This window comes from Brassica rapa, chromosome A02 (assembly GCF_000309985.2).
Source record: "Brassica rapa cultivar Chiifu-401-42 chromosome A02, CAAS_Brap_v3.01, whole genome shotgun sequence".
Taxonomy (NCBI): Eukaryota; Viridiplantae; Streptophyta; class Magnoliopsida; order Brassicales; family Brassicaceae; genus Brassica; species Brassica rapa.
In genome coordinates this window covers 22,945,668-22,956,828 of record NC_024796.2, presented here as the reverse complement: position 1 = coordinate 22,956,828, position 11,161 = coordinate 22,945,668, and the positions used below count along the sequence as shown (strand labels likewise).

The following is an 11,161-nucleotide window of genomic DNA, read 5'->3' as shown; positions in this document are numbered from 1 at the left end:
TCGTCCACACACGATATATGCCCCGTAGATCCATCCAGTGTGCAAGCCTTGAAAACCGAGGAAATTCAGGTGTCACAAATGGATCAATTGGAAGGATTACCTCAGGTGTTACAGGTATAGGAGGGTTTCTAGGTCGTATTGGCCTCTTCTCTTCTCGCTGTAGAAAAGGAAGCAAATCTACTGGCTGAGCATTTGCTTTCTTCTTCTTACCAACATGTGGCTTCCCCTTTAATTAAAAATAAAGACAAAAATTCAGGATCGTTTTTATCTTTATACTTGAATGCCTTCCTAATATGAAGTAAAAATATTTTTTATACCTTTTTTGCATGATCGTCTTGACTTGGTTTCACACTCTTACCCTGCTTTACTTCCATCTGTGAAACAAACCGATATATCAAACTATTGACCTGAACTTCAATTCAAGTGGATCTTATTCATTTTTATTACCTCTTTTGCCATTTTCCCAACACCATCTTCTGATGGACCAGCTGCTTCATTTTTCTTACAAGCGACAGCCTTCGCCTTCCCCTTTTTGAATGACAAAAATTCAGATACATTTATATCTTAATTCCTAGTATGATGTATAAATATTTCATACCTTTTTATCACCATCTCCTTCACTTGGATTCACACTCTGCGTCTGCTCTTCTTCCATCTGAAAATCAATACCGAGATATTAAACAAATGACATTATTTTTCAATTCAAGTGATCCAAGGCATTTGTTTTACCTTTTTTGTCATCTCCCAAACACCATCTACCCATTTTCTTGGTTTTCGCATCTCAGAATGGTGGAAGTAAATTTGTTTTTTAGAATTGTTCAAAGAGACAAAACACGAGCCATCAAACAAAATGACTTTAACTTTTCCAGCGCACCAGGCACCATTGTCGAACGCCTCCACGTCCTGCATTAGCTCATAACTTTTCTTCGCTCCAGATCTCTCAGGTGGTGGTTGAGGACGTATTCTGTCAATTGATACACGTGTCTCAACACTCCTTTTCCTCTTCTTTTCGTCCAGAGACGGACGAAGTACTCAACTTTCACCATCTCAACCCCATCAACCAAATATGTTGCCAACACATTTCCTGGATACCATTTATGACAAGTATTGTCATCTTGTGATGAAATCTCCACATTTGCTCCGATCTCAAAGGGATTTTGAACTCTGCTTTCTACATCCTGTGATGGTTTAGATTCAAGGATATCCAGTCATTTTGATAGTTGCTGTATATTTATTAAAGGTTTTAATGAAAGTAATACCTTATTTTGCTCTGTTAAAAGATTTCTGCGAGCTCGGGTATTTGGCTGTGTGTCGGAAATGTTTGGTGAAATGATCTCATTCATAAGCTCGTGAGTCTCCTGAATTCAGGAATGGTTGAATGAACACGTACAAGGGCTTCCAAAAATTACTTGAAAAGTCCAATTTTTTAAAGAAGGTACCTGCTGCGTCTGAATTGGAGTAAGGACTGGAGTCTCAATATTCTGTTGAGCTATTGGAGAACCAGGTGTCTCTTTCGTGATCTCATTCATAGGCTCTCGTGTATCCTGAAGTCAGGAATGGGATTATGAACACGTACCAAATTCATAATTTTATAAATACCAACAGTTTTCAAAATTATACTTGCCTCATTGTTAAGTTGTTCATCTGCTTGATCTGCATTGGCTTCACCTTGTCTGGAAGCCGTCTCATGAAATGGAGTTGTGTCAGTCTGTGCAAGTACAACAAAAATTAGGAAGGCAATCCTAAATATGTATAACATCTTCCAAAATTACTTGACAACTCAAAAAAAAAAAACTGAATCAAGAACTAGATAAACATTAATTTTAATTTCCGAAAAAAAAGTTACCTCATTGTTTGGAGTTCCATATGAAGTAACTCTTTGTAGTTTCTCTAGTTTTGTCACACGTTCTTTAATCTGTTTCCTGTCTTTTTCAATCAAACACAAACGATCGTTCATGATCCTTAAATTATCTCCCACCATCTCGCTGATTCTGTTGATCTTTGATTCCAAAGACTCCTCCTGATACGAAGTAGAAGCTTGACTCATCCCTCCATTCCCAAACAGTAAAGATGCTCTTCTTATTTCTTCATTAGCACCGTATAGGTCTACTGACATGTTTCGCCAATCTCTAATTTTAAACTTATAACCTCTCTTGGATAAATCGGCCATGTCATCCAGATCTTTATTAGCTTCGTCTTCCATGCAAACATCAGCTCTTCTGGATCATTAGAAATAGGAGGTAGGATGCATGTGACCTTAAGCTGAAACCATAAAAATAATTAGCTTTTAAATGGAGAATCATAAGGCAAAACAAGAAAAAAAATAATGTAAAAACTTACATGATCTTTGATTTCAATTAGGAGAACATCTATCAGCTGTGGAGAAGCTATTTGAAGGTACTTCTCACACAAAAATATTGGGGTAGACGGTTGAACGCTCAGAATAGGAACAACTTGACTGAATGCATACTGTAGCAAAGGTACTGACTCAAGTATCCATATAAGAAATGCCATAGGGAACCCTTGCAAATCATAATTGTTTTTGTCGAGGCTTTTGTCGACAGCTCTCTGAAGTGATTTTAACAGCAAATTATAAGCTGTTCTCCCCCATGGGTATGTCATCAAGACATCCATATCCTGCGCTATTTTCACATAATCCAAAGTAAAAGTTGTGCCACCGTCGAGAAGGCTCTTCTGTAGTAGTATGCTCTCAATCAGGAGGAGCATTGCAAGGCAGAATCTCTCATCAGAAGCATCTTCTCTTGTGTTTCTGAGCTGCTTCTCCACGTCCTTTACTGTATGAGTACGCCCTTTTAGGAAGTCCCACTTAAATTTCTCGGTTCCCTCTCGTGGTTCTCTTGCTTCACCACTACATTTCAAACCAGTCACCATGTGGAATTCTCTTATAGAGAACCTCATTGGCTGAGCACCAAAATGGAACCATGCTTCGTGTCTCTTCACTGTCTTGATGCTTTTGGTGAGAACTGCGTGCACTATCTTAGCTGATAATTTCAAAGACCTCTCTCCAAGCTTGATCACCGGTCCCAAAAACGTCCCTCTTATTCTGTTGAACTCATCATTTCCTAGAATTTCCTTAACAGTTTTGATATAAGCAACTATCGAGTGTTGGTTTATCGATATCGTCTTCTCTGGCTCTGATCCAATCGGATACCTCAGCTCAGGCAGTGCTAGTCTTAATGGTAATGGATCTCCCATCTTGTTTCTATCCTGCGTAAACAAGAAAAATTTTAATTAATTTTGGTTTCCTGAAAAAATACAAATCCTTCCTGAAGTCTATACACATGCATATTAGGTTAAAACGAGCAAGTCTATACACAAGCAAAAACCAGGAGACCAATCTCTCAGAAAGAAAACACACATAAGGTTGAATCTGCAACATACCTTCAAGAGATAGAGCTCTAGAAATGGTTTTTCTCGGAGAATAGAGAGAGCTCGCGTAAAAGATCGAGAGAGAGAGAGTTCTGGAGATGGGTTTTCGTCGGAGATCGAGAGATATGGAGATGAGAGAGAGATTCGAGAGGCGGAGACGAGTGAGATTCGAGAAGTTTGAAACGGCGAGAGTGTTGAGACGGCAAGAGTTTTGTTTTTTTTCAATCGAAATGTATTGTTTTGGAAACCTATCCTATATTAATTGGTTTAAGTATGCTTATGTAATATTCTTTAACAGATGATTCTCCTCAGACCAGCGGTTAAACCAAGGCATTTTATAACTCAAAAGTCTCTCTATCCCGGGTTCGATATGTGGTGGATTCAAAATCTATTTTAATTTTTTTTTTGTGTTACAGTTTGGAGTTAAATAAAATTAAATGTAATCCATTAACAGATGATTCTTCTTGGCCTAGTGGCTAAACTCCCACACTATCCAAATACGCAGACTCTCTCCCTCTGGGTTCGATCCTTTGTGGTTCTAAATTTTTGTTGTCTGTAAACATCACAATTTTAAGCTTACCATATACATGTCCAATCCTTAGTATATAATCTCATTTCATTCTTTTTTACATTTGAAACACTTAACTTTTTTTCTGGAAACCCATCCAGAAACATATTTTAACCTTCCAAGATATATGATACCCAAATAAAATACTTGATATCCTTCCAATCTTTCTTATGTAACCAGACGCCAACAACATAACAAAATAAACAGTCATAACTAAAACCGAGTCTTAACTAAAACAAAAAATGTTTTCATGCATCATTCTCATTTCCCAAAGCTCTCATCCACAAATTGGTTGAAGATCTCACAAGACAAGGTTCTCCTTAGCTCCAATGCATTGTCATCATTAATCTTTGTCATGTCTCCTATCTTCAATGACTGGCACTCCAGAATCTTGACAAGAAATATCCCACAGTTGAAAGGATGTTTTGTCTTGGGTAAACCTTGTGCCTGCTCAATCTCAAATGGAATCATCTTCACCTTATCTACCTCATCACCAGAAGATTCCACCAGCAGATTAGAAATCAACACTGTCATATTTAAAAATCAATATCAAGATAGAATCAGTTGAATATTTCAAACCAAGAAACAGATGAATACATCAAATACAGATTGTTTATACATACCTGCCAACTTTTTCACTTGAGGAATATCAATGCTGTTGCTTTCCTTTTGAAAACAATCATATACTGTGATTCTTTTCTTCTTCAAATGAATTTCCATCCCAATCCAGACATTGCTTTTTTTTCCAAGAGTAATCCCATACACAACATCAACATCTTCTCCCCATGTCTTCTCTGGATATACCTTCCCTCTCACAGTATCTTTAAATAAATCGTTGAAAATCTTTTTACCTTTGACCTTTTCTTTCTTGTAAGCCAAATCATCAGAGAGCAAGCAATGCAAGAACTCCATAGGTAGGAAGCACGCCTTTGGAATCTTGTAGTTGTGGAACCAAGCAGCATTCTCATTTCTTCTGCAATTTAGCATTGCAAAGGCTCCATCAATGTGCTGCAAAAAAAAGGCAAACATTATCTAATTTGTTACTATATAATTCCTGAAACTAAACAAATCCTTCCTGAATTTTTTTTTAAAAAAAAAGCTCAAGGCAAGAACATATGTAAACAAATTACCTCTTTCTTAAGGTCCTTTTTTGCATTTTCCATGCTTTGAAAGAAAGATTTCCTTATCTTATTATCATTGATTGATAGGGACCTGCAGTCGATTAAAGATTCAAAGGAATTACCAAACCTCTTATACATAAATATAAGAATATATAGACAAGGACAGAAACATGCTTACGTTTCATGCATGCCGGGCTTTAATGTCATCCAATTTTGAAGCCTTGAAAGCTTATGTTCCGCAGGAGTTGAAAACGGATCAACTGCAGGTATAATCTCAGGTATTACAGTTAAAGCCGGATTTCTGTCAGACTTGAATGGAGTTTTTGTGTCTCTAGATCGTTTAGGCACCCTCTCGCTCCTTCTTAGGAAAACATTATCCATTCCTGAATTTTGTGATGAGGCAGCAGCTTTCCTTTTCTTATCAGGCTTCACCTTTAATCAAACAATAGACACCAAGCAAAATATTATCAAATTTGTTGCAATCGGAATTTCTGGAAACCATTCCTGAAACTAAAATGTATGTATATCAAACAATTCACGTGAAGTATAATTCTAGTTATGATTTACCTTATCTGCCATCTTCCAGACTCCATCTTTCCATTCTCTATGAATTCGCAAATCTGAATGTTTGAATAGAATAGTTTCCATAGAAGTATAGAGACACACCGAGTATGTGTTATCACCAAGTACCATGCTAATTTGTCCGCTGCTCCAGCCATTGTTGTAGAAGGCTTCTACCTTATCCATCATCTCAAAGGATTTTTGGTCACTAGTTGGTGTTGCAGGACGTATTTTGTCAGCCGTGATAGTATCCTGAAGTTTCTGAAGTCTATGTTGGTCTGTGAAGAGTGTCGTGTACTCAACTGTCAGCTCCTCTAGTCCTTCACACAGTTTAAGATCAACAACCTTTCCTGGATACCATATTTCGTCATCAGTAGACAAAATCTCAACCTCTGCGCCTATTTGAAAGTGAGCTAGAAGCCTGCTTACTTCAACCTATTAAAAATGAAGATTCAGTAACATCAGCGGTTTTAAATTGTTAGAATAATAATTAAAGATCAAATATACTCGATGCATACCTCGTTTTTTTCTGAAAAATCTATAGCACTTGTCTGAAGATGCTCTGTTTGCTGAGTAATAGGCGGCATCTTCGAAACATATGTGGAAACTAGCTCAGTAGTAGGTTCTGTAGTATCCTTGAGATTTTCTTCTGCTTGATTCTGCTCTGATGGTGTCTCATCGGATTGATCTCCCTCACTTGTCTGAAGGTGCTGTGTTTGCGGAGTAAGAGGCTGTGTCTTCGAAACATCTGTGGAAACTAGCTCAGTAGTAGCTTCTGTAGTATCCTTGAGATATTCTTCTTCTTGATTCTTCCTGCTTGATTGTGAATGCTCTCCTTCACTTGTAGAAAAATATTGGGTCGCAGTTTCTGTCTCACTCTATAAGACAAAAGTAAATGGTAAGAGTTAGTTGAATAGAAAAATATTACATAAACATTTTAAATATTTCTTCTTACCAAAGCATTCTTATTTTCTTCAATAACTAGTGCAATTAGTGAAGACAATGGAGAGGAAGGTCTGTAATGCACAGCATGTGTATCCTCCTGTAATAACAGTAAAATAAAAGAGGTAGTTATGAAGAAGTTTCTACAATTTAAAATTCAAGTTGTACTTATGAAAGACATTTCTATGCTTACCTTTTTATTGTTTGCTGAAATGATCTCAGTCAATGGCTGTGTAGCCTCATACGTTTCCTCTGTTACCGTCTGCAAAAAAAACAAAAAAAAGTCAGGTAGGGGATCAAAAACACGTACAAAAGCTTTCAAACATTACTTGAAATCTCCAAGATTTTTTGAACATTTACCTGCTGTTTCTGAATTGGAGTAAAAACTTGAGCCTCAATACTCTTTGGAGATATTGGAGAAGAAGGTGTCTCATTCATTTCCAGTGTTTCTTTTTGCAAAACTTGAGTCTGAGCAGCAGGTGACTCAATCACAATCTGCAAAAAATATCAGGAAAGGCCATCATGAATACATTCAATTATAATTTCTAGAGTAAATATTACCTCATCATCTGGTTTTCCTTCTCCTTGATTAGTTTTGGGTGGCGTTTCATCAGTAGAGGTTTGTGTTTCCCTCTGCCAAAAATTAGAAAGGTCTATATATGTAAATCACCCAAAACTAATTGTAAACTCCAACTGTCATTGAGCATATACCTCTTTTGTCATATTAGGAGTAAAAACTTGAGTATCAAGGGCAGGCGTGTCATCCGATGGCTCTCTCTCAATCTGTAAAAATTATCACGAAGTCAATCCAGAGTACGTTCTAAAGCTTCCAAACATTAACTAAAAAATCCAAGATTTTTTTTTGACCATGTACCTGCTGAGTCTGACTTGGAGTATAAACGGGAGTTTCAATACTCTTTGAAGCTATTGGAGAAGAAGGTGTCTCATTCATTTCTACTGTTTCTTTCTGCAAAACTTGACTCTGACTAGCAGGTGACTCACTTGTTAATTTCTCTCTCACAATCTGCAAAAAAATATCAGGAATGGCCATCATGAATACATTCAACTATAATTTCTAGAATAAATATTACCTCATCATCTGGTTTTCCATCTTGATTAGGATTGGATGGCCTCTCATCGGTAGACGTTTCTGTTTCTTTCTGTCAAAAATCAGAAAAGCCTTTATATGTAAAAAAAAATCACCCAAAACTAATTTGTAAACTCCAACTGTGAAAACAATATCATTGAGCATATACCTCTTTTGTCAGATTAGGAGAGAATACTTGAGTATCAAGGGCAGGAGTTTCATCATCTGATTCATTCATTGTGTCCTGCAAAAATCAAGAATGCATTCTAGAATATGTACAAAAGCTTCCAAATATTACTTCAAAACTCAACAATATTTTATTGGTTACATACCTCATTTGTCAAATTAGGCTGTTGAGACATTGGAGATAAAGGCGTCTCACTCGATGATTGCGTGTAATCCTGCAAAAATCAGGAAGGCATTCAGGATTTTGTACAAGAATTTCCAAATATTTTCTTAAAAATTTTTGAGCATATACCTCATTTTGTTGAGACTTTGGAGATGCAGCTGATTCAATCATTGTCTCCTGCAAAAATCAGGAATGCATTCAAGAAGTACAAAAGCTTTCCAAATATTACTTCAAAACTCAACAATATTTATTGGTTACATACCTCATGTGTCAAATTAGGCTGTTGAGACATTGGAGATAAAGGTGTCTCACTCGATGGTTGCGTGTGAGACATTGGAGATAAAGGTGTCCCACTGGATGGTTGCGTGTGAGACATTGGAGATAAAGGTGTCCCACTGGATCGCTGTTTGTCAAATATTAGGAAGGCATTCAAGAATATGTACAAGATCTTCCAAAAAATACTTGAAAATGCAAATGTAAAAGAAGATGTTTTGAGAATTTACCTTTTGTGTCACGTTAGTGGGAAAAACATTGTTGTTTCCTTCCAACTCTGACACACGAGCTCTAAGATGTATGTTTTCTTCTTCCAGTAATGACATTCGATCCTTCATGCTCTTCAGATTCTCCTCCATTACCGTGATGATCCTGTTCACTTTTTCATTTACTGAATCCTCATCAATCGGAGTAGAAGCTTGGCCAGTCTCCTTATTTGCCATCATTTGAATAAGAGCATCCAATGTGTCAAATGTGTCTACACACCTATTTTCCCAGTCATCGGCTGTAATCTTGTACCCTTTCTTTGTTACATCTTTCACTGTTTCCAACTCGTCACTATATTTGTCTTCAATGGAGATATCATCTTCTGGATCATGAGGAATAGAAGGTAGTATGCAATGGACCTTCAGCTGAGAATATTTCAAAAAAAGACCAATGAGAAACATATTAAAAAGAAGAAGCCAAATAAACTGAGAAACATATACTTGGAAAAGCTTACCTTTGTATCAGCTTCAACCTGTAAAACCCTATCAAGTGATGGATTCTCTATCTCAGTGTATTTTTCACACAAGTAAGTCGGCCCAGGAACCTCAACTGTTGGTACACACTTACTGAACTTATTCCTTAGCAAAGGAATCGACTCTAGTATCCAAAGAAGGAATACTAGAGGATAACCTTGCAACTCAAATTTGGATTTATTCTCCAAATGATTCGCGACAGCGTTTTGAATTGACTTCAGGAGCACAATGTAAGCCTCTTTTCCCCATGGATATGTCATATCCTGTGCATTTTTCGCATATTCCAAAGGAAAACTCCCTCCTTTGCTCTTCCGCAATAATATGCTCTCTACCAGGATGAGCATTGCGAGGCATACTCTCTCCTCAGAAGCATCTTCTCTTGTGTTTCTGAGCTGGTCCACCACGTCACTTAACTTATGACTACGCCCCTTTAGCAATTCCCAATTAAATCTCTCGGTTTCCCTTCGTGGTCCTTCTAATGCACCACTACATTTCAAGCCTGTCATCATATGAAATTCTCTTATAGAGAACCTCATTGGCTGCGCACCGAAATGGAACCAGGCTTCATTCTCCTTGACAGAAACGATGCTTCTAGTGAGAATGGCGTAGACTATCTTTGCTGATAACTTCAATCCTCTCTCACTGAGCTTCATTACAGGTCCCAGAAATGATCCTCCGGACTCTTATCATCTCATCTGGTTTTAGGATGCTTTTGACAATAGAGATATACTCTGAGCCAGAGTATTGGTTGATTGCTGACTTTTCCTTGGCTGTGAACCAATAGGATACTTCAGCTCTGGCAGTGCTAGTTTTAGAGGTACTGAATCTCCCATCTTGTTTCTATCCTGCGTAGACAAGAAAAAAAAAATCCAATTTTCAGGAAGGGTTTCCTGAAACAATACAAATACAAAACAACACAAAAGTCTTCATTTGCTTCGCTTGTTAATAAGAACGAGTAACAAACAAATCAAAATCAAAACGCAAGTTTCCCAAATTTTAATTCAAAAACCCTAATTTTAAAAAGTTACCGATTTTGAGAGTAGAGAGTGTGACGCTGATGATTATCGAGCCGGAGAAGATGATTAGCGAGCCGGAGAAGACGATTAGCGAGCCGGAGAAGATGATTAGCGAGCCGGAGAAGATGATTCCCGAGCCGGAGACTTCGATTCCCGAGTCGGAGAAGATGATTCCCGAGCCGGAGACGACGATTCCCGAGTCAGAGAAGATGATTCCCGAGCCGGAGACGACGATTCCCGAGTCAGAGACGACAGTGCCGGTGAGGGTTTGAAGATTCCCGAGAGGAGACGACACGATTCGCGATCGAATGAAATGAAATGTTTTTTTTTTTATTCTTATAACAAAGGGTACAAAGGTAAATTACATCTTTAATGAAACCTATCTTTGTGATTTCTGATCCTGAGTGCTAGTTTGGGGAGGAAAACTTCAAAAGGTGCTATTATTGACAATTGCCCTTGTTTTTATATAATGTATAAGTTATATACTGTATTATATAAAACTATTGATTTTAAAAAAACTATCAATAGTTTTTAAAATATAACCTAACATTTACTTGTATTATATATTTGTTTTTTTTTACATTGTATTATATATTTGTTTAAAATGACATATCTATACATAACATTCTTATCTTTCTATGTAATAATCTAAATTATTAAAATTGAAGTACATTTAGTCCTTAATCCTATTTTTCCTAAATAATTACAAAAGATTGTCACCGGCATAATATTAAAAATATACATAAATTAATGAAATAAATGGTTACTAACAACCTTATATCATGCTAAATATACTAGCTTTCATATTATTTTCCTAAAATCACGTGATTTTTTTTCATCAAAAAAATCCCGTGATTTAGTTTTTTTTTAAACCAAGCTTTACGTTATAGATACCCTCCTAATATCTTAGCATGTATCTATAAATAAGGTCGATACATTAGCTCGACTTATGCACTACCAACGCTTAACAAACAAAAATTATCGATGACCTTTTTAGTTACAAGAATAAAATTGTGTTGTTGGTCTTTGCGCCCAAAAAAAAAAAATTGATGAACCAACTAAACTTTGTCAAATTCATATATAAATGTTAAAGGTCCATTTTAAAATATTTGTG

The 11,161-nt window shown here is 36.7% G+C and overlaps 3 protein-coding genes across 5 annotated transcripts in view; all 3 read right to left on the bottom strand.

Moving 5' to 3' along the window:
- The window catches only part of LOC117132067, an 11,666-nt gene extending 10,649 nt beyond the window's left edge, over nt 1–1,017 (bottom strand). Inside the window, exons 1-4 of the mRNA XM_033285559.1 lie at nt 599–1,017; nt 448–528; nt 318–374; nt 29–226 (exon numbers count right to left, since the gene is read on the bottom strand). Coding sequence (XP_033141450.1) covers nt 29–226; nt 318–374; nt 448–528; nt 599–655 — 393 coding nt within the window. The 5' untranslated portion in view covers nt 656–1,017. The remainder of the gene's footprint in view (nt 1–28; nt 227–317; nt 375–447; nt 529–598) is intronic.
- Nucleotides 1,018–1,027: 10 nt separating this feature from the next.
- On the bottom strand, nt 1,028–2,206 carry LOC117132064. Its single transcript, XM_033285553.1, has 4 exons — nt 1,847–2,206; nt 1,625–1,708; nt 1,440–1,544; nt 1,028–1,358 (listed from the first exon to the last, which is right to left on the bottom strand). Exons 1-4 carry the CDS (start codon nt 2,201–2,203, stop codon nt 1,209–1,211), a joined length of 696 nt encoding a protein of 231 aa, XP_033141444.1. The 5' UTR covers nt 2,204–2,206; the 3' UTR covers nt 1,028–1,208.
- A 1,878-nt stretch (nt 2,207–4,084) lies between these two features.
- Nucleotides 4,085–9,681, bottom strand: LOC108870545. 3 transcript variants are annotated; one of them, XM_033285528.1, is made up of 17 exons: nt 8,281–8,397; nt 8,148–8,195; nt 8,002–8,070; nt 7,839–7,913; nt 7,674–7,742; nt 7,457–7,606; nt 7,294–7,365; nt 7,144–7,215; nt 6,943–7,077; nt 6,776–6,844; nt 6,596–6,682; nt 6,159–6,518; nt 5,647–6,075; nt 5,258–5,511; nt 5,089–5,170; nt 4,582–4,966; nt 4,085–4,485 (listed from the first exon to the last, which is right to left on the bottom strand). In XM_033285528.1, the coding sequence occupies exons 1-17, from the start codon at nt 8,392–8,394 to the stop codon at nt 4,220–4,222; spliced, it is 2,736 nt and encodes a 911-aa protein (XP_033141419.1). In that variant the 5' UTR covers nt 8,395–8,397; the 3' UTR covers nt 4,085–4,219. The 3 variants fall into 3 exon arrangements, with proteins under 3 accessions (XP_033141419.1, XP_033141420.1, XP_033141421.1); XM_033285529.1 differs by lacking the exons at nt 7,144–7,215; nt 7,294–7,365; nt 7,457–7,606; XM_033285530.1 differs by lacking the exons at nt 7,294–7,365; nt 7,457–7,606; nt 7,674–7,742 and having other exon boundaries at nt 7,839–9,681.
- Nucleotides 9,682–11,161: the final 1,480 nt, after the last annotated feature.

Coding starts and splice junctions, on each gene's coding strand:
- LOC117132064 (XM_033285553.1), bottom strand. CDS start 2,203: ATGGAAGACGAAGCTAATAAAGATCTGGATGACATGGCCGATTTATCC. Junction 1,709..1,846: donor ATGGAACTCCAAACAATGAG/GTAACTTTTTTT, acceptor GTACTTGCACAG/ACTGACACAACTCCATTTCA. Junction 1,359..1,439: donor CTCCAATTCAGACGCAGCAG/GTACCTTCTTTA, acceptor TCCTGAATTCAG/GAGACTCACGAGCTTATGAA.
- LOC108870545 (XM_033285528.1), bottom strand. CDS start 8,394: ATGTCTCACACGCAACCATCCAGTGGGACACCTTTATCTCCAATGTCT. Junction 8,071..8,147: donor CAAAGTCTCAACAAAATGAG/GTATATGCTCAA, acceptor TGATTTTTGCAG/GATTACACGCAATCATCGAG. Junction 7,914..8,001: donor AGCCTAATTTGACAAATGAG/GTATGTAACCAA, acceptor TGATTTTTGCAG/GACACAATGAATGAATCAGA.